Source organism: Grampus griseus (genome assembly GCF_964374135.1).
Source record: "Grampus griseus genome assembly, chromosome: 18".
In the NCBI taxonomy this organism is placed as follows: Eukaryota; Metazoa; Chordata; class Mammalia; order Artiodactyla; family Delphinidae; genus Grampus; species Grampus griseus.
This window is the reverse complement of record NC_139012.1, coordinates 64,376,302-64,398,262: the sequence shown is the minus strand read 5'-3', so window position 1 is coordinate 64,398,262 and position 21,961 is coordinate 64,376,302. Positions and strand designations below refer to the sequence as shown.

The following is a 21,961-nucleotide window of genomic DNA, read 5'->3' as shown; positions in this document are numbered from 1 at the left end:
GCTTCCTCGTGAGGGGGCGCCTGTCCTCGGGCGCCCAGCTCGGGAGGGAAGTACCTTGTCCAGAGTCCGTGGCAGGTGAGCAGCAGAGAGGGGGCTGGGCCCCTGGAGACACAGCCTCCTGCTACGCCTCCGCTGCCCTGTCTCCTGGCCGGGAGGAGCCCGTGTGACAGTGCGGCTGGCTTGTGACCGCTTTGGTGGCTCTCATGGTTGTGTACCTTGGCTGCCTTTTTCCTCATAAATTAATGACATGAGAGTGCCTGAGCTGTGCAGACGTTCGGATTGGGGACTGAGCCATGAACAGCTGCGTTTACTTTCTGCCTTTCATTTCGAAGGGCCTGTGACGGCAGGATGCCAACCCCCCGGGCAGCTCCACCGATCTGAGTACAAGGAGGTGCGAGTCTTTGCCAGAAGGCTCAGGCCGGCCGCGATGCGGAAGGAGGGCGGGGCCACACCTGGCATCTCCCGGTTCTTTCCCACATTGTGTGCCTGGCTTCTGCCATCACGTGTGGTGGTATCACTGTTTAAGCTAGGAGCCAGAAGACCAGAGTTCCTTCTGGCTTTGCCTGAGACAGGCCACGTGCTTGGAGCTGGGTCCCCTCCTGTGTTTTGCAGTTCGTGTCCGTCAGAAAGGTGGGAGTGGTCACTCCTACCCCACCTTCCTGACGGGGTGCTCGGGGCCGTGGTCACACCTGCCCTGCCAGGGCCAGGGCCGCTCTCTCGCTTCCTGTAACGTGGCATGTGCTGTGCCAGGGGCCCCAGGCAGCCTCCTGCAGGGCCTGGGCCTCTGCCGGCGTGGACAGGTCTGCGGCGCCCCCTGCAGACCACCGGGGCTTTGCGCCTCAGCTGGCTCCTTTCAGAGGGACTCAGCCCGTCCCTCCCTCTGTCCCTCTGCCAGAGGCACGTGTCCTTCCTCTCCGCCCGGAGTCTTGGGTGACAGGAGCATCTGCGTAGATGATCGGTGGTAATTTCTTCCCTAGCTGCTACTTGCGTTTCCCTTTGTGCACTCTCTTCGCGCCCCTCATTCCTTAAATGTGGGTGATAGTCGGGGTTTCAGCGTTGGCCCTGTTGTCTTTGTGTCCCCTGACCTCGTGTCTTCATTCCCAAACCTACGTCAGATCTCAGTGGCCGTCCTCTGCAACCCCTTCCCTTCCCTCGTCCACACAGCTGATCTCCGTCCTCTTGATTCCGGCTCCACAAGCTCTGGTGGCCCCGGCCGCTGCCCCTCCCACCGCTGCCGTGCTTGTTCAGGCCACCGGGCTCTCTCCCCTAAAGCCCCGCAACAGCCCCTCCCTGGCCTCCTGCTCCAGCCTTGTCTCCTTCCTGATGTTTTCCACATGCAAACCATCCAGCTCTTGGAGGCACAGATGTGATACTCTGTAGCTGCCAGTCCTTCGGAGGTTTAGGATAAAGTCCGCATCCCTAGACGCGCACGTGAGACTTGGCATCTGCGCCTGTGCCTCCTGGGCTCAGCCTCTGGTCCTGACGTCCCTCCGTCTCCTCCCGGCCACCCCGCTGGCGGGTCCCAGGAGGAGGCGCCCCTGCACTCGCCCACCCCCCCGCCCTCCAACCAATGCCTTTCTTCCTTCCCCTTTGCCTGACCCCTTGTCCCCTGGTCAGACTGCCTTGTCCTCTGGGGCCTGGAGCCCTTGGTGCCTCCAGTCGTCCTGGGACTACATAGCAGGCGCTCAGATCCTCACTAGTTGAATGCATGAAATGACTGTCAGATGTTAAAGAAATGCATCGTACATGTGCGTGTGCTTGACACTGAGGCCTGCACAGCGGGTCCCCAATCTCCCACGTTGAAGTGTTCTGTTTCTTATAACTAGGAAAACGGAATTATACATGTTATATAGCCCAGTGGCCCTTCTCTTGTAAGTTTTTTCTTCGTCTTTTTGCTTTGTGTTAGATGAGGCAGGAGAGTAGAGAAGAGGGGACAGGTGAGGTGAGCAGGCTGCCGGCAGAAACCCTCAGAGCTGAAGAAATGCTCGGAAAAAACTGTTTCCCACAGCTTGGCGTTTGGGGGACATGAGCTTCTGAAGCAGAAATGAGACTGGGAATTCACCAGAAGGAGCCACCTGCCCCCCTAGAGGGCTGTTCCCCATAAACTCAGCTGCTCAGAGTAAGAAAGACATGGTTAATTCAGATTCAAAGGGGAAATTCAAAGTTAGATGAAGCGGAGATGAGCCTCACTAACGATTTCTTAGAAAGACACCCAGTGGACATTTGAGGCAAGAATCACGATTTTTAAGCAAACATTTTAAAGCTTAGGAGTCAGGTTATGGGAGAGGAGGCTCTGCCCACAGCCCCGTCGTCACCTCCTTTCTACGGGAGCAGTTGCTCCTTCGTTAACACAGGCTTCTCTTGCCGTGGAGACCTCTGTGGACGGTAAACTCCAGGCTGTGCAGATGGGCCTCGGAGGGGAGTTTTGGAGCCTGGGCGTCTCCATCTCTGGGAGACTTTAAAAAGAAGCAGAGGATATTCTCAGTTGTAGAGCTCCTCCCCTTCTTTTCATTTATTGTCCCCCCAGCCACCAAACAGATTTACACATCTGTTCCCAGCACTCAAGACTCAGGCTGCTGCCTGCTTCCCCTTTAAAGGTCTCTCCTTTTCCGTGCTCCCTTTCTTTTATTGTGGCCATTACTGAACTTAAATAAACCAGCTTGACTTTAGTTACTAGGTCATAGACCTGAGAGTTTTGTCCTGTGTGTAACCACAGCCCAGCACAGTGCCTGGTACATAGAGGCCGGTCACCAGTGAACACGTCCGTCAGGTGATGGTCAAAGTCACCAGCACTGACTGTGCAGCGGGCCCTGCCCTCGGTGCCCACAGGCAGCATCTCAGGTCAACCTGGGAACAAATAGGGGTGACTGTCACCTACCTCACGTGGTTTGGGGAGGATTCATGTCAATATCGAGCACAGCACCTGCACTCAATACATGTCTGGTTTTCCTTCTCAAGTAAGGTGGCTTTTTTGTACCCTCTCTCTGTGATAGTTTAAATGTAGTCTTTGTAGAATGAAAGGAAGGCATAAAATAACCTCAGAGCCCCGCTTGCTCTACGCCCCTGCTTGTCTGACTTTCTCCCCATTGGTTCATGAGCCAGCGTTACATATACAGTTAAGTAAATTTGGTCCCTGTGACGCTGTCAGAGAGATGCTGCCAAAGCCGTCCTCGCTCCCTGGATGACTCTATTCCTGTCGTCCCCTCCTGTCCCCCCATCTGTCTCTCTCGCTCTCTGTGGGACCGTTCTCCCCAGCAGGCAGTTCACACATACTCACAATTCACAATTTCCTGTCTTAATGCACACGCTCTTCTACTGCTGGTTTTCTCTTCTCTTTCACACAGAACTTCTTTTGAACGTTGTCTTCGTCTGCTTTCTTGTTTCCTCACCTCCCAGCCTCTCCTCAGCCCGTTCCAGCCAACCTTGTCCCTCCACCGGTCTCTGAGATCCCTTTTGCCAAAGACATCACGTCATTTCCATGAACCAAATCGACCACTGCTCTTATTTAATCCTCATTGCAGCCTCTCACCAGCATCTACCCCCTTTTCTGTCCCTTTAAAATACTCTTTTTTTTTTTTTTATTAAGAGATAACTTACCTTCACTGAAGTACACGAATCCCAAGTGTACGGCGTGATGAGTTTTACACGTATCTGCGTCTAGGTAACGACCTCGCCGTATGCGATGCGGTGCGATGGGTGCTCCCTCCCGAAGGCCCCGCTCTCTCCTTTTCCGCCCCCATCCCTCGCTGGCCCTTCCGCCTGATCAGCCTCCCGACATGCGCGTGTCCCAGGGCCCAGGTCTCTCTTCCAGGCACACTCCTGAGGAAGCTCGTACCATTTCAGGCTTTAGATCCTATCTATATTGTGACAGCTTCCCCATTTGACCTCTAGTCTCAGCCCGAATCCAGTCTTCAGCTCCCTGCTCTCCCGACTTGACATGTCTACTGGAAGTCAAGTAGGCATCTTGGACCTGACACGTGAGAACAGAGATCTTCATCTCCTCTCCACTCCTTCTCTTCCCTCTCCCTCCCGTGGCCGCTTCTGAGGCGTCTCCATCTCATTAAACAACTTCTCATCCACCCAGTTGCTCAAACTGAAACGAAGAGCTCATGCTTGCTCCTCTTATGCGCTCAGCGCACACACACATCTTGCTGACACATCACGCCCCCCAGAGTTCCCGGGCATCTCTTCCCTCTGTCTCCAGCCCAGGCCACTGCTGCCACAGCCGAACTCTTCTGTCAGTTTCTGCTGTTGCCCCTACAGCCCATTCTCATGCAGCAACCAGAGAGCTGACTTGAAAATGCGAACCAGCTTATGTTACTTTCCCACTGAAAACCTTCACGCCCAAAGCCTGCACTTTGCCCTGCAAGACCCGACATGGTCCGGGTTCTGCCTGCTTCACTCGTGTCCCTCCAGCCATGCTTGCTGGCTTCCTGTTTATCAGAGGCCCCCTCTGTCCCGCCTCTGGGCCTTTGCATTAGCTGTTTCCTCTCTCTTGAGTTTTCCTTCCCCGTGTATGGGGCCCTCTTGTCGTCCCGCTCAAATGTCATCTTCGCATGGGGCCTTCCCACTTCTCTCCTCCTCCGCCACCACCGAGGGAAGCCCTCCGGTCACATCGTTGCCAGCACAGCACTTATTTAAGACCCGGGACCATCTTGCTTGTTGTCTGTTAGCTCCACAGAATTGCCCTCGTGAGCGTTGGGACTTGGCTGTCCTGCTCACAGCCGGCTTCCCAGGAACTAGGACAGCACCTGGTACTTAGCAGCTGCACAGTTTTGACTCAGTCTGTAAACGGCGGATAAAGTGGTTACTGCCGCTCAGTGTAAAGCAGGCGGTTTGTCTAGAACCCGACCTGGGTGACAGGCCAGGAGGATGAGCTCCCGTGCGCGGTCCCCGAGTGTTACCCGAGTGGCGTCTGTTGCAGAGAGGAGCAGGTGCCCATGGAGCTGGTGCAGCGTGACGACATCATCAAGGTCGTCCCCGGGGGCAAGTTCCCAGTGGACGGGAGAGTCCTGGAAGGCAGCACCATGGCCGACGAGTCCCTCATCACAGGTGAGGACTCCGTCCCTCTGGGTGGGCGTCAGCACCCTGGCCAGGCCCCAGGGATGCCGACGGGGCTCAGCGCGTGGCGTTGGTCTCCTCTCCACCTCTAGGAGAGGCCATGCCCGTCACGAAGAAGCCCGGCAGCACGGTGATCGCCGGGTCCATGAACGCCCACGGCTCCGTGCTCATCACTGCCACCCACGTGGGCAACGACACCACCTTGGCTCAAATTGTGAAGCTGGTAGAAGAGGCTCAGATGTCCAAGGTAATGAAGGGATTTTATTTTTTATTTATTATTTATTTTAAAAATTCATTTATTTTTTATGTTGGGTCTTCGTTGCTGCGCGCAAGCTTTCTCTAGTTGCGACGAGCGGGGGCTACTCTTTGTTGCGGTGCATGGGCTCCTCATTGCAGTGGCTTCTCCTGTTGTGGAGCGCGGGCTCTAGGCGCGTGGGCTTCAGTAGCTGTGGCTCGCGGGCTCTAGAGCGCAGAGCTCAGTCGTTGTGGCACACAGGCTTCGTTGCTCCGCGGCATGTGGGATCTTCCCGGACCAGGGCTCGAACTCGTGTCCCCTGCATCGGCAGGTGGATGCTTAACCACTGCGCCACGAGAGAAGTCCCGTGAAGGAATTTTAAAGGCAATATAACTTCAGCTGCCTCTCTCTAGAAATTATTCCAAGAGTCCCGTAGAATCAGGCAGATTTTACTGAGTAGAGAGATTGACTCATAAATGTAGTTAATGAGGGAGCCAGGAATCCCAGTCCCTGTCCATGCTTGCGGCGGTTTGCGTCTTTGGAGATTGTAATTTCCCGCGGTCTTCGTGTTTTGTTTCCATAGGCACCCATTCAGCAACTGGCTGACCGGTTTAGTGGGTACTTTGTCCCATTTATTGTCATCGTTTCAACTCTGACGTTGGTGGTATGGATTGCAATCGGCTTTATCGATTTCGGTGTTGTTCAGAAATACTTCCCTGTAAGTTGAACGCTGTGGGCAGCGTGCTTGTTGGGTTTTAAATAATCGATTGCCATTAATCCTATTTTTTCATGTCTTAAATTCATTGGGCTTTAATTACCCATTACATCTCATTTGCTTGCTTCACTTATTGGCAGCAAAGCCTCAGCCAGGGTAGGACAATCCTGGCTATGCAACTACGCAACTCCTGCGGGTTTTCACTAAAGATGCCTTTTGCTTTCTGGTTAGATCATTTCAAACACCAGTGGCTCTCAGGCGTAATGCTTAAAGCATTTACATTTTGCACTATTGGCCATTTTTGAGGTGATGAGGCACACATCACAGAAGATAGGTCACGTCAGTCACAATAGCATGATAATATTATTTGACCAGTTTTAAGAAAAATAGATTTTTTGCTGGCTACCTCCATATAGACCATCTAACCTTGCAGCTTCCCAAGTAACACTAATAGCTTTTTAATAATTATTTATTAAACATTATAGATGAAGCAATGGAATATATAGCTTTGAGTTTAAAAAGTGGACGAAGAATACTATCTTAGGAAATACAGTTTTATCAAAATTCAAAAAAAAATACAAAACTTTTCTGCTTCAGCAGTAAGAACTCACATACATCAGTGATTGGCAGCTGGCAGTGGTTTTGATTTGGTGACGTCTGGAGATGCTTTTGGTTGTCGTGGCTGAGGAGGGGTGCTGCTTGGCCTTTAGTGTGTATGATAGGAGCCAGGGATGCTGTTAAACATCCTACAACACACAGGACAGGTCCCCACAACAAAGAATTATCTGGCCCCAAACGTCAATAGTGCTGAGTTGGAGAAACCTGGAGAGACATAAAAAGCTAATGGCCCACTTGGAGTAGTATTTGATAACTGCCCAGTGAGTAGAACAATTGTTTTACCTTATTTTTTAAAATATCTCATACTTAGCACAGTCTAATATGTATTTTACCTTAGAGCCATAAAATAAGAAACTGGAAATACAGAATAGATCATTTTTTCCTTTTTAAAAAATTTTTTATCCGTAGTTAAAGGCATATCATATGTTCTTGGTGTACTTGTCATTCACTTAGATATGATTTTCCTCCCTCAAATTTCCTATCTTAAAATGTCCAAGTGAAACACTTTCTGACATCTAGGGAGATTTCAGTGTTTTAAGAGTAGCCTATGACTGTATTCCTAGAATTTGCCGGTGGCTTTTATGGCACCTGACCGCCAAAAATTTTGGCTTTTGTGGGAGAGCAGCTCATTGGCATGTGGCTGTGGGAAACTCAATCCTAAACAAGTTGGAATATCTGGCTTCCTGCTGTTCCCTACCTTTCCATCTTACTTTCACTTCTTTTGTTTTTATCTGCAATATCAGGGAGGATGCGGACAAATGAGGTACTGCATGTTCCTTTAAGACATTGTTGTCACTCTGCTCTGTACAAGTCATCTGTAGGGACAGGGTTCGTGTCAACCTCTAGAAGTCCACCCCACTCCTCTCAGAATGCCAGGTGTGATTTTGACAAGAATCTCTGGAGGTTAAAAACAAAACAAAACACAACACAACACTTCATCCTTACCTCTACAAAATCACATTATGTGTTAAACAGCATGTCCTTCTACCGAAATCAAACTGTTTCTGTGAAAATTGAATGACCCTTAATCATGTAGCTTATTTTAGAATCTGCCTCTCAAAGTCAAAGAATAGAGGGTAGATGGATCTAAAGAGATTGTGGTCTATATCCTCGATTTAGAAAACATGCATTTTACTGTAATTAAGTGAATACAGCATCTCTCAGTTTTTCTCTAGAGATACTAGCCATTTTGAAAGATAAACCAAGGTAACTCAAGATGTTAGGATGCAAATAATCATACCAATATGTGTCACCAGGTAACTGGGAAGGAGACCTGTATTTTTTTGGTTTTGGATTTTTATAAAGGAAACAGTGGTGGAAAATAGAAGAAAATAAAGATGGCTCCAAATCCCATCCCTATATGCACTTTTCTGCACTTTGGTGAACATCTTTCCAGTATTGTTGAAAGGCTATCTAGAGATATAGGCAGATAATTTTGCACTAATTGAATCACAACACATGCCATTTTATGCTTGTTTTTTTAAATTCAGCAATCCTACTGATATCTTTCCATGTCAATATGTATACATCATCATTTTAACATGTGCATAATATTCCATTATGCACACCATACCTGCAGTTTAATTAACCAATCCCCCATTGGTTGTTTCCAGTTTTTTCCCTTTATGAAAAAAGCACTGTGAGAAATATCCTTGTATCTTTTCCTACATGATTATTACCTTAGAGTTGATTCCTTGGAGAGCTATAGTTTTTTTAAGCTTTCATAATAATAAAAATAATAATGGTAATGTAATAGCTATACTTTCTCAGACTCCTCTCTCCTACTACGTCAGGTGTTGTACTGTGTATATTTATGTTTGTATGTATTTGTATGTATGTTACCTCATTTCATCCTTACAAAAACCTGTGAGCTGGGTATTATTACCTCCATGTTGTACGTGAGGAAGCTAAGACACGGAGTGTCAGAGCCAGGATGTAGACCTACGTGGTCCGATTCTAGAGCCTGTGCTCTTCCCCTATCGGGAATTTTTACGTGCCTCTCTCCTCTCATAATGCCTTTCCCTGAGGAAAGCCTGTAGGATCAGGTTGGAGCAGTAAAGTGAACCACGTGATACCTGCAAAGCAGAGCGGGCCGCACCGTGTCTCCTGGAGCCCAGCTCATCACGCCAGTTCAGGTCCCCCACCTGCACTGGAATGTTCTTTTTTTTTTTCTTTTTTAATTAATTTTTATTGGAGTAGAGTTGATTTACATGGTTGTGTCATTTTCTGCTGTACAGCAAAGTGAATCAGTTACATGTATCACTCTTCTCTAGATACTACTCCCATATAGGCCCCGACAGAGTGGAATGTTCTCATATGATCAGAATTACGTGTGGTGCCTCCTCTAACTCCCACCCTGCCTCTGTCTCTTTCCTCTCGTCAGACGTCCAGCAAGCATATCTCCCAGGCAGAGGTGGTCCTCCGGTTTGCGTTCCAGACGTCCATCACGGTGCTGTGCATCGCCTGCCCCTGCTCTCTGGGCCTGGCCACGCCCACGGCCGTCATGGTGGGCACGGGGGTGGCCGCCCAGAACGGCATACTCATCAAGGGAGGCAAGCCTCTGGAGCTGGCCCACAAGGTTGGCCCCCGCTTCCTTCGAGGTCTTGGCTGGGGTGATTCTGTAGCTGTATATGCTGCATGATTTTTTTTTTTTCTTTTTTGACTTAGAGAGTCCTAGTGAAAATAGTACCTGTTTAAATTTCATATTCAGAGAAAAACCTGAAAGAGGACTGAGGGTAGCACTACTAATTAAGTAAAACAGGAAGCCAGGACTAACGGGGAATGACAACAGGACCGGCAGCAGCTCACGGTCAGAGACCTAAGTGCTGTATAAATATTGATTTAATCTCATCGACAGCCCTGAGGCGGGTGCTGGTTGTTTCCACTTTACAGGTGAGGGAAGCGCAGCAGGAGTGGGCTGGGCGACTTGCCAAAGGCCTGCAGCTAAGATGTGCAGCTCCGGGCTCACAGCCAGGGGGCCGGGCTCTGGGGAAAGGAGCTGCGCTGTCTCCGCGTGATCGGGGAGGGTCCTGGGACCTCGGGTGGAGTAGCAGGTAGCAGTGTCTATGGAGAATCTCCCTTCAGCCCAGCAGTCCCCAGCCTTCCATCCTCCCTTTATTTCTTCGGTATCTGTTGAGCGTTTACTCTGCGTGGGTCCTGTGCTGGGCCCTGGCTCTCAAGGACCTTCCTGTCCGGCAGGAAAGACAGACACGGAGCAAGCAAGCAGCAGGCACCGTGGAGAGTGTGAGACGCCGTGAGGACAGTTCCTCAGGGGCCTAACCGTAGACCCGTGTGTGTTGGATGGGGTGGGCGCTGGTGCAGGTGCTCAGGGGAGGTCTGAGACCTGTCAGCTGACAACAGAGGTTGGGAGGGGTGTCCCGGCCGTGGGACCAGCACGTGGAAAGGACCCGGGGGGGGGGCCGTGCTGCCTGGTCCCAGACTCCGTAGGACTGGAGACCGTGAACATGTCCCCGCCATTGTGTCCCCGGCATCTTGCCCCGCTCCTGGCACGTTGGAGTCACTCCACAGTTATTTTCTCAATAACTAAATGAGGGCCAGAAAGAGAGAGAAACTGACAGGAGATGAGGGTCCTGAAGGAGGAAGGAGGGGAGAGAGGGGCCCTGAAGGGCTTCGGAGGGTTATTCAGTCCCGGTCCAGAGCTTAACCAAGAGCAGCAGGGACACACGGGGGCAGGGGCGGGGGTGAAGCGCCTGCAGGAAGACCGTCCTGGCGGCGGAGCGGGGGCTGGACTAGAAGCTGGCCAGGACTGTCAGAGGAAGGCTGGTTAATCGTGGTGAGGAGGCCCCACTCAGTCAGAAACAAGAAGCGGAGCTGTTGTTCGCTAAATGAGGGAGAACCGAGCCTGCAGCACGCAGTCTGAGTGCAACAAGGGCTGACCTTGTACCAGGTCCAGGGGCGCGTGGAGCGAGGGAACTGCTGGGCTCCGGCCACGCAAGCTCAGGCGCCGAGTGTGGCGGCTTCCGACTGGCTGAGCCCAGACCCGTGGGGACCAGTGCCAAGCTGCCGCTGACCGAGGGGGACAGGTCCCCAGACTAGCTCTGTGGTTGCTTGTTACTACGGCCAAGGAACACTCCCTTCCTTTTGTGAACTTGGAATTCGAGAACACTATTCTCCGTAGGCTTTTGCACTGATGCAGGCCGGAGGAAACAGTGGTTGACCCGGCAGATAGAGGTGGACCGGGAGGTGGGCAGACCCCTCAGGGTCACGCTCCTGACCCGACCCGAGGAGGAGGCCGCACGGCGTTACTGCACGGTGATGCCTCCCTGTTACATCAGAGTGAGAGCTTCTGGCTCACCCTGGTCCAGGTTAAGCCGGAGTGCGGATTTTTTTTTTTTAACTGGGCAGAGAGGGAAACAATGTTTTGGCAGAGGGAGTGGTTGAGCCTTGGGATGGACGCAGAGGATTCTGTAGCGTGTCATGAAGGAGTGTATTGTGACCTGCTTGGGGTGGGTTGAGTGAAGTTCTGCCTCGAGATTGTGAGGACTCTGAGAGTCCCTTCCATCTGTGTTTTGGTCACTGAGATGTGGTTTTTTTGGGCAGATAAAGACTGTGATGTTTGACAAAACTGGCACCATCACCCACGGGGTCCCCAAAGTCATGCGGGTCCTTCTGCTCGTGGACGTGGCCACGCTGCCCCTCCGGAAGGTGCTCGCTGTGGTGGGGACTGCGGAGGCCAGCAGTGAGCACCCCCTGGGCGTGGCAGTCGCCAGATACTGTAAAGAGGTAGGTGGACTGGGCGTTGCTGGGCCCTCGCTTCCCCGGCTCCCCCGCTCTCCTCAGCTGGGCTGGAAGACTCCGGGCTCCTTCCTCCTCACACGCCTTTCCTCCTCGCTGCCCCTGGCCCCCACGTCAGCTGCCTCCACAGAGGGCTTGGCTCGTGTGGTCTGGAAACTGCTGAGCAGGCCCCCTGGAGCAGGTGGGGATGCAGCGCACAGCGGCAGGTCCCTCGTCACGTTTCCAGATCTTCACAAAGCAGTTCAGTGTTATGAGCTAATGGCCATTCATTAGGCATTTCCTGAGCATCTCGAGCTCAGGGGAGTAAGAATTCATAAGAGGCGAGCTCTGCCGGCTGGGAGTTGATGGTCGGGTGGGGAAGACAGGCGTATTCAGTCCCGCACGAGCGCTTCGTGCAAAGGGATACAAAAACGAAGGGGGTCTCGGAGCCAGGTCGGGAGAAATCCATCCACTGGGGACTCCTGAGACGGAGAGGAAGCAGCAGAAGTGACCAGAGGACTGTGGGCTGTTGGCACAGTTAGTGGGGAGCCTTCCCCTCTGACCTCTGCAGGTGAGAGGGCCTAGTTAGCTTTCTCTGTTTTCAGTCTGTGCGTGGAGGCAGCAGGACGTGCCAGAATACTGCCCTGAAAACATGTCAACTGTCTGAACAGGACAATTATCAGTAAATGTAGAAGGTGACATGGATGCCTTGGGGAAGAGCTGACAAGTCTTCCCGGACAGTAGGGTGCGGCTATTTCCCCTCTCATCCTTCTGATGTTTCAGAAAGAATTCTGCTCACCCCCAGGCATCCTTCCTTTGGGTTCTGTTACCCAAATAAACCCAGCCCTTCCCCTTCTCCTGCCACGTCGGCCCTCCCCACCAGGGTCTGGCCATGGGCGATTATCCCTTGATGGCCTTAAAATAGTTTGTTACCACTTACCTATTCCATCGTTTTTATGGAATTATTTGCAACAGAAAAAGAAAATCTTTCCTCCCTTTGGCACCTTCATCCCCGCCACCCCACCCGCCGACCCCAGCCCTTAATTTGGGGTGTTGGATGTGAATTGCCTTTCTCCTTTCTGGACTGCAACCTGTCCACTCTCCCCAGGCATCCAAACTCTAGGAGAGGGTTGAGGCTGTTTTAAATGACTGTGTCCTATGAGAGAGAAAGAGTAGCTGACTTGAGCGTCGATCTCTCCGCCTTTCCCGGAAGTTCTCCTCCCGTCCCTCCCTTCCCTCTAAATTCCTGGTGTCTGCTGCTCTCCCCCCGCCTCACCCCCACCTCTGTCCTGACTCCCTCTCGACTCACCTGTTTTCTGCTTCCTCTCCCCCACTTTCCTTCCCAGGAACTTGGCACAGAGACCTTGGGATACTGCACGGACTTCCAGGCGGTGCCCGGCTGTGGGATCGGCTGTAAAGTCAGCAACGTGGAGGGCATCCTGGCCCAGGGCGAGCGCCCACGTGGCCAACCGACCGCCCACCTGAACGGGGTCAGCAGCATCCCCATGGAAACAGGTATCCCTGGCCTCGGTTTCCGCTGCCTGGCCCGCCGGGGGCTGGACCCAGCCATGGAGAGCGCCATGCCAGGCTTGCCCCGTGTTCCCGACTGCGGAGAAGGTGGCTCAGGGCTGGTGCGCCGCACGCCATCTCCCAGGGAAGCCTGCAGCTTCTCTCGTGTTCTTCGATGTGACTGAATCTTGACGCTAATGGCAGGCAAAAGCAGTGTGTGACTTAGAGTCACGGAGTATTGCTTACCTGCTCCCTAGTCTCGAGTCTCCTCTTTCTTAGCCCAGGTTAGTCTTGGGATAAGACTCGTAAGCTACAGAGTAGGCAGATGGGAGTCTTCCTTTTGTTCCTCCTAAACAGGAAACCTCCATGTGGTCAACTCTGATGGGACGTGACGTATTTACAGAGCTGGCAGCCATCAGGGAAAGTGAACGGAAATGGTCTGCCCAAGTCAAGAAGGGGCACTGGAGGGACAGCTGCTCTTTGAATAACGGCCTTTCTTATTCAAAGGGTGCTAGCCATCAGCATAAGAGAGTGGAAATGCCCCCAAACCAAAAAACCCATGTCTAGTGTTTGCTCTTAAGTATGTTAGTAGTTAAATCTTGATTTAGATTTTGTTAGAAGCTATTACCACCTTATGGCAAGTTAAAGCCCTGGGATGACCTTTCCTTTGCCTTCCAGGGACTGGTCTATCTGTGACACCTAAGGTAGAGGTGACAGGTGCAGGACTCAGCTGACCTCTTAGGAGGTATAGCTTCAAGACCTTTCATACACGGTGGCCGGTTGTTAGCTGATTCACTTGCATCATCTGTACCAAGCAGTGATGGGTCTAGTCCACACTGGCTTTCGGCGCTGACCAAATAACTAACCGCTTCTAATCCTAATTCTAATCCAATCTAACAGCAGCAGCAGATACCCCTAAAGGCCAGTAGGTACACTATGCGGTAATATGTTTGTAACATCTTTACATGTTTTAATTCATACCGCGGTTCTGCATGTTAGTTATTCTTTTTCCCCTGGTTCTTTAAGGGTGGTTTTTCAAGAGGTGTTTATTAGGTTGTGGTTTTTCCAGAACCATCAAGTGGACGTTTTGCTGTTGAAACCATCCCATGGTTTTTAGTGCTTTCTCACAGTGAACTTGGCCTCTTTGGGAATAACCACACACTCCCTTGAGCAGATGCGGTCCCGCAGACCTTCTCTGTGCTGATCGGCAGCCGAGAGTGGATGAGGCGCAACGGCTTGACCGTCACCAGCGACGTCAGCGACGCGATGACCGATCACGAGACGAAAGGCCAGACGGCCATCCTGGTGGCCATCGACGGTACTGCTCTGCTCCCCTGTCCTCTGCTCTCAAGTGAAGCTGGAGACGTCAGGCAGAAATAGAGTCCTTTTTTTTTTTTTTAAAGTAAATCTTCCTCACTGTTAATTTTAGTTCTATTTTCGAAAAGGCTGTCTTGCCGTTTTTTTCACTTCATTGTCAATCCTGAGGCCCCCTCTGGCCACCTCCATCTTTGCCGCCAGAGTGAAGATGGCTTCAGCCTCTTTGCTCTTGGGATTCTAAACTGTCTTCCCCACCATCGTTTGCATCTGCCCAGGTTGGCAGTTGAAAGTCATCCTTTCTCATTCATCACTGCAGGCGAAACAGCAGTTGACTTCCTGAGAGGTTTAACTCTAAGATGCTTTACACACTGACATCCCCTGCAGCCTTCACAGAGCTTCTCAAGATTGTGTGTATCTTAGTACTCAGGTTATATCCTGGGCTTTACATCTCAGGTAGATTAGAATCACTTTGTAACTGTTAGTTTCTGCTAATAGAAGTAAAAACTACATGCAAATAAGAAATAATTTAATTGCTGTATTTTGAATGCTCCTCTTTTCCCATATTCATTCTCTCTCTCTCTCTCTCTCTCTCTCTCTCTCTCTTTTTTTCCGGCTCCCACTGCCATGCCTTCCCCCGAGTCCTTTAAACGCACCACCCCCTCAGCTTGTCAAGCTGGAAATGGCTCAATTAAAAGTGCCTCTTACACATCCTCACCCTCACTGCTCCCGTCATGCCTCAGTCCCCAGTCCTCGAATGCCTTCCTGTGTCAGTACCCAAAGAGTCACTCAAAAAAAAAAAAAAAAAAAAAATTCTACAGAGTGTTTTCTGTAGGAAGAGACAGAAAGGAAGGATTGATTTTCTAGCTGTTTGGACATGTGTCACTTTTTAAGTAGCATTTGTTGTATTTCTCATGTTTTAATAGCTAACAGGTATTGAGTTATTATGAGTCAGGCACTCTGCAAAGGAAGAGATGTTCCTTGCAGAAAATCTGGAAAATTCCGAGAGCTGTAAAAAAAAAATGGAATCCCTCATTATCCTACCCCTCAGAGAGCCACTGTTAACTTTTTAACAGTCCTTCCAGACTTTTGTACGCATCTGGAAATGTATGTAAATTAAAAAAAAAAAAACAAAATCAAAACCGTATTCTGTTGTACAATTTGGTGTTTTGCTTTGGGCGTGTAACACGGTATTAGGAAAACTGTTCCGCATCACGAAGTCTTACTTGCTTCTCAGGCTGCCCAGGGCGCTGCCACGTGTGCTCACCTGCGGTGTCTCCTACAGGTGTGCTCTGTGGCATGATCGCCATCGCAGATGCGGTCAAGCAGGAGGCCGCCCTGGCCGTGCACACACTGAAGAGCATGGGCGTGGATGTGGTTCTGATCACGGGGGACAACCGCAAGACAGCCAGAGCCATTGCCACCCAGGTAAGGGCTGGGGGCCGGGATGTCTCCCACATCTGAAACTGCAAGCGATTTCAAGCTGGCAGAAGCAGTTTAAGGAAGATAGGTAAGCACTAGTGCGTTGAGCACTCAGCTTTGCTCTGGTCCTCCCCCCCGCTGGGGCTTTTCTCTCCACACGCTTTGATCTCGGAGCCGTGCACGTCCCACAGGGGACCACCTTGCTGCTGCCCCAAAGATCACGCTGCTGGGGCCTGGGTGCCAGCATTCATCCCTGCACGGTGGCTGCAGCCCCGGAAAGGCTGTCCCAGCATTCTTTATTTTCCAGCCGCTGCACTGAGGATAAAAGACCATGGCTTGAGGGCTGAAATAAACAATCTTGTAGCCTTTATATTAAGGGAGTGTTTTGCCGGCCCAGCTCTTCTCACTCTGCACCAGATAAGCCCCTGGGTCCCGGCAGTTCTTCTGCGGCGCTAGGGTCTGACTTTGGGCCACGAGGGCAGCACGACCGCATGCCTGCCTGCCCTGCCTCGCGGGGAGGGCTCCAGTGCAAACTCCAGACAACTGTATACCACCCCTTGCGGACATGTGTGTAAAGCTGTCTGCTTTTGGGAAGGAATTGCTCCTTGGGAAGGGAGCGGCAGTGCCCCGTCAGTCGTCCTTCTGAGAGTACACCCACTCCCGCGTTAAAACTTGTTCCTGCATTCAGCAAGCACTTACTAAGCGCCACCCCTGTGACAGAGAGGAGTGAAGAGGGCACCGCCCTCGAGGAGCTCACGGTCCCGTGGGGAGGGTGGCCCAGGGACCGAGTGTAAACCAGGTGCTGGGCGCTCCAGTGGAAGAGTGCACGGGACGCATGGGAGCTGCCAGCTTACCCCTCAGCCTGGCGGGGGCCGGGGACACCTTCCAGGGGAGAGGAGGCCTGCAGGAGTCAGATGAAGAAGAAGGGGTGCTGGGGGTAGGAAAAGTGACCTTTGCAGGACAGAGCAGGCAGCACGAGCACCGCCTGCGGGTGCAAGGTAGCAGCGAGTTGGAGAGGCCAAGGCGGGACCCGCTGGGGCCGGGGGGTGGGGTGCAGGGAGCTGGGCACAGGCAGGACCTGACCTGGGGATCTTGGGAGGCAGGCAGAGGAGTTTGGACGTTGTCCTAAGGGAAGTGGGATCCGCTGGAGGCCTTGAAGCAGGAGAGTAACGTGACCAATGATTACTGTTTCGGAAAGGTCACCGGGACGGCATCTGGAGAAGAGTGCTGGGAGGGCAGGATGTGGGCAGGAGGCCAGCGAGGGTCCCAGACCACCGCAGGGTGTTGGGATGGGAGCAGGGGGTACATTTGCCGTGCGACCTGGCATCTGCAGGACTTGGTGACGGGACCTGGAGGCTGAGGGCTCCTGGGCTTCTGCTCCTGTTCCTGCCGCTCGGCAACACCGGATGTTATTGTACATTTGCTTTTTTATTGACTGCTGTTCTTTCCTTTCAGGTTGGCATCAACAAAGTCTTTGCGGAGGTGCTGCCTTCTCATAAGGTGGCCAAGGTCCAGGAGCTCCAGAACGAGGGGAAGAGAGTGGCCATGGTGGGCGATGGTGTGAACGACTCCCCAGCCCTGGCCCAGGCCGACGTGGGCATCGCCATTGGGACGGGCACGGACGTGGCCATCGAGGCAGCTGACGTCGTCCTCATCAGAGTGAGCTCTGCTGCGTCTCCCCTTGCTGTTGCCCGTAGCAGGAGTGCCGAGGGCCGCAGAGCGGAGCTCGCAGTTCACCGTGTGCTCCTCTCCTGCAGAATGACTTGCTCGACGTGGTGGCCAGCATTCACCTCTCCAAGAGGACCGTCCAGAGGATACGACTCAATCTGGTGCTGGCACTGATCTACAACCTGGTCGGGATCCCCATTGCAGCAGGTAGGCCCTCGCTGCCCTGTTGCCTCTGGCCCTAGTTGTGGCCAGAAGCCTTGAAGAAAGAGTTGATTTTATTATGTTCCGCTTTGTAAGTCTCCAAAGGTAAATGAGAAACTGCAGGGAGAACCCAAGCCTTCTGTTCACTGCTGGCCTCTCTGAAAAGCTGGCCAAGTTGCTCAACCCTATTTACCTTGGCCCTGTTTTCTGGAACATTATTAAGACATACAGTCTGAAAAATAATCAATATTAACAGTTATGGGGCACCCGTTACACGCTAAGCCCGGGATCAGTGCTTTAGAACTTTGTCTTAAGAATTAATCCCGCCTAGGTTTTATCCTGACTCGGAAATAATCATGGGAAGAGATGGATATTGTCTGCTCCCTAAGTCCTCCCTCCCCCACTGTATCTTGTGTCACCAGAGAGGGAAGAGTTGTTCCAAAGACTCCTGCAAGGAAAGCGCCTACATGGGCCAAGACCTATTTTTAAACGTGACTGCCGCACCCCACGTTCCCCTGTTGGGTCCGAGCGGTCGGCACTGCCTCTCGCGGTGGATCAGCGTGTCCGCCACAGCCCGGCTCCGGCAGGTGCATTCCTGCCCTGCGGCTGGCTCAGGACCTGGTCCCCTCCCGGGCTTGCGGCTCTGTCCCAGGACCTGGTCTTGTTGCCCCTCATCAAGGTGCTTTGACGCCCTTGAGGGAGGACCTTCCGTGGAGAGAGGGCCCGTCGTCGCCAGCGTGTTGCCCTGGTGCTCACACCCCCGAGGTGCCCCCACATGGTGGCACCTGCAAGTCCCTGGGGCGCCCTGTCCCCTGGCGCTTCCCCCAAACAGGTGAGGGCACGTCTGGATGGTCCCAGGAAGGTCAGGGTGGGTAGGGGACCACAGTCCCCTTGACGGTGCCCCCGCCCCCCCGCCCAGCTCTGAGACCGCCCGCCTCAGGCCCACGGGCACGCAGTCAGCGGCCAGCCCAGGGGCTTCCGAGCCGCCCTGAGGAGAGCTTCTGGTGGGCGGCGAGGCTGGGCCCCCCTCGCTGTCCGCCCTGGGCTGCGGCCTGAGTGTAGTCCCCCTCTTGGCCAGGCGTCTTCATGCCCATCGGCGTCGTGCTGCAGCCGTGGATGGGCTCGGCGGCCATGGCTGCCTCCTCCGTGTCCGTGGTCCTCTCGTCACTGCAGCTCAAGTGGTGAGTCCCCGCGGCGGGCCCGGGGGCGGGGTGGGTGTGCGCCCCGAGCGGGGCCCGGCGTGTGTTTGTGTAACGGCTTGTCCACCGCGAGCCAAGTTTGCCTCTGATCAGTCACCTCGCACTGCTTCTTCCCGTTACTCTGCTCGACGGCTGTCTGTGTCGAGAGGTAGCTGTAGGATCCCTGTCTGTGATCATTTTTCCTTTTTTAAAAGGGATCTTTATTTACTTACGCTTTCAGTTAACAAAGTTAATGACAGCCTACTGTGTACCAGGCATTTGGCTAGAAAGCTTCTAAGTTGGGAACTTGCCCTGAGCCATGGGAATTTGGTGGCCTTTCTTTCCTTTAAAAGCCTTGAGGCCCTGATACTGCGTGTCATTAAAGACTTCATGAGAGGCCTTCACCGGGCTTTACAGAAAAAGGCTGTGTGTCCAGAATGGCTCAGGTGCTCTTGGATTCTTGCTTTGCAGCTACAGGAAGCCGGAGCTGGCGTGGTATGAGGCGCAGGCGCACGGCCGCATGAAGCCCCTGACCGAGTCCCAGGTCAGTGTGCACATCGGCATGGACAACCGGCGGCGCGACTCCCCACGGGCCGCGCCCTGGGACCAGGTCCGCTACATCAGCCAAGTGTCCCTGTCCTCCCTCAAGTCTGACGGGCTGTCCCGGCACGGCACCGCGGCCGGCGACGAGCGGGGAGCAAGTGGCCTCCGCTCCTGAGTGACCGGGACGAGGAGCCGTGCGTCCGAAAGCCGCAGGCGGTTGTGGCCCCCGCCCGGCCCCCCTCCCTGTGTGGCCGAGGCTCCAGCCTGACAGCAGCAGCAGCAGGCGGCAGAGCCCCTCGCCAGCCCTGGACGTTCTAGATCACCCCTCCCCGCGGCTTGTGGACCACGCTGCCGGGGTTCCACGGGCTCATTGGAAACCTTGCTGGCCTCGAGAAGGGACAGCCAGCCCTCCTCGCATCCTGTGCCGTAGCGTTTGGGATGACTGCCTGTGAAACGAGGACGATTTCGTTGGGTCCAAAAACTTAGCTGGGCCTGTCCACAGAATTCATTAAAACCTCGGGCTCCGGCGCTTTTTGTTTCTTTTGGTTTTTGTTTTTTTGGGTTTTTTTTTTGCGGTACGTGGGTCTCTCACTGTTGTGGCCTCTCCCGTTGCGGAGCACAGGCTCCAGATGCGCAGGCTCAGCGGCCATGGCTCACGGGCCCAGCCGCTCTGCGGCACGTGGGATCCTCCCGGACCGGGCCACGAACCTGTGCCCCCTGCATCGGCAGGCGGACTCTCAACCACTGCGCCACCAGGGAAGCCCTCTGGCGCTTTTTGACGACACCCACGTGCATCGCGTATCCGAGACCACCACTTACCTCAGGTGTCCCCGTCTTTTCTGCTGGCGCCATCTCTTCCTTTTCTGTCCTTGACCCTGGGACTGTGGCACCCCGTCGTCTGAGGGCCGGGCTGATGTCCTCACGTCCCCGTGGCTGCTCTGCAGGGGGCTCATGTGCTCCTTCCTGAACCCCTTGCCCACACGGCCACCAGAGAGCCGCCATGCTTCTTTGTCCTCGGGGTGAGGAGAGGTCTTTGTTGCTTACGACCCTCTTCTCCGTGGAGTCCTGGCTTCTCAACGCCGCCGAATCCAGTGCTGTTGCTGACTGTCGCTGCCCAGCTGGAGGGAGGGTCTCAGAGCCCGAGACTTGAGAAATTCGGCTTCTTGGGGTGGGGTGGGGGTGGTCCGGGGGGACCCAGGGAGGCATGTGGTGCAGGAACCTGCTTGCTCCGTTCCAGGGGCTTCAGTTACGTGGCCCACTATGTGATTGTCACCCCACGTGGTGCATTGTGGGAGTCAGGTCAGTGCTGCCCCAGTGCCTACAGCACTCCGGGGAAACGATACCCAAACAAGAGAGGAAATCTCAGTCCTCCACACGCATTGACTTCTGCACGCAGAGCTGGTGCCTTAGGGAAGGGGGTGACCACAGTTTCCCAAGAGAACATCTGTTTCGAACTTTAAGTGGCCTTTGTGGTTGCACAGCATCGGAGGGGCAGCAGTGGGGCCCATGGCGGACTCAGCTTGGTGGTGATTGGCAGACCACGCGGGGTAGACTAGTACTATCAGAATCTTAGACTAGGCAGTGCAGAGCCTGTTCTAAGTTCCAAGGTGAAGCCCTTATCACACGCATTTTAGTTAGTTATTGTCAGTTATTTTCCAGGGGGATATAAGCACTTTTTATAAGTTACCTCTAATCCTCCCAACAAGCCAGCGAAGTTAGATAATTCACAGGCGGGAAACAGGCTCAGAGAAGCTAGGAATCCCACCCAGGATCACACAGCCAGTATACGTGGCAGAAGAGGGATCTGAATTTACGTCTGTTGGCTCTGAAGTCTTTTCTCTAACTTGGCCCTACCTTGAATATTTTGCTCGATAAGAATAAACGAGAAAAAGGCCCTTGCGCTCCCGGAAGACCGAACCTGCCGGGTGATATATTTGCTGACTTGGGGTGAGATCTGACCGCGAGGTCATGTCATGTTCCCTTTGGATGGTTCCTTTCCATTTGCATATAATTTAGTTTTTGCTGGGTCTTAGCCTCTAAAGTTGATGTGCAGGGTTTTGTTGTGTTTTTATGGTTTCCAGTCTTCCCTCCCCTCCCCAGCCCCTTCCTGCTCTGTGTTCCCAATTGTGTCCTCTCTTTACTCCTGGCTGTGCTTGGGGAATGTGTCCTGTTTTCTAACTGGGCTAATCATTGTCTAAAGAATCTAATTGTATTGATTTTTCAAAAAGCTTTTAGGACCATAGATGTCATGTTTATAGGGACATGGAAATATTTATATAATTGTACAGAAAATAACCTTTCAGAGATGTTCAAAGTATAAGTTTGTTTTGGTCAGAAAAGAAGAATTCCTATTTCAAAAACTTTCCCATGCTATATTAGAATAAAGTTTCTTTTTCTATTCATCTAAAAATTTGCCTTTGGCTGGCTCCGAGTGGGAAGCGTGTAGGAGCCAGTGCAGCGCCATCTTTGGTGAGAACCTCGAGGTGCTGGCTTTGCTCAGTGCCTTTTCAGGGGGAGAAAAGAATGCGGTTTAACAGTGGAGAGGCCAGGAGGGTGGCCCGAGCCCTCTGATGGGCCATCCCAGCACTGTGTGAGCCCCTCTCCCGAAGGCCTTCCTCAGTGGTCTGTGGGGAGAGCTCTGGAAAGCACCGCCTCAGGGTACCTGTCCCGCTGGTTCGGACACGGGCCTAGGTGACCCCATCATATGCACTTCCCTGGTTGAGGGCGATTGTCTACAAATGGCTGGTCTCAAATGCACACATT

General features: G+C 53.0%; 1 protein-coding gene across 1 annotated transcript in view; it reads left to right on the top strand.

The window, feature by feature from the left end:
- The window catches only part of ATP7B (ATPase copper transporting beta), a 55,776-nt gene extending 34,213 nt beyond the window's left edge, over positions 1-21,563 (top strand). The window contains 13 exon segments of the mRNA XM_082675750.1: positions 4,925-5,052; positions 5,154-5,308; positions 5,880-6,014; positions 9,013-9,207; positions 11,190-11,372; positions 12,710-12,878; positions 14,047-14,190; positions 15,472-15,614; positions 17,064-17,267; positions 17,366-17,483; positions 18,556-18,658; positions 19,127-19,343; positions 19,346-21,563. Of these exon segments, the coding sequence (XP_082531876.1) occupies positions 4,925-5,052; positions 5,154-5,308; positions 5,880-6,014; positions 9,013-9,207; positions 11,190-11,372; positions 12,710-12,878; positions 14,047-14,190; positions 15,472-15,614; positions 17,064-17,267; positions 17,366-17,483; positions 18,556-18,658; positions 19,127-19,343; positions 19,346-19,516 (2,065 nt within the window). The 3' untranslated portion in view covers positions 19,517-21,563.
- The last annotated feature ends 398 nt before the right edge of the window (positions 21,564-21,961 follow it).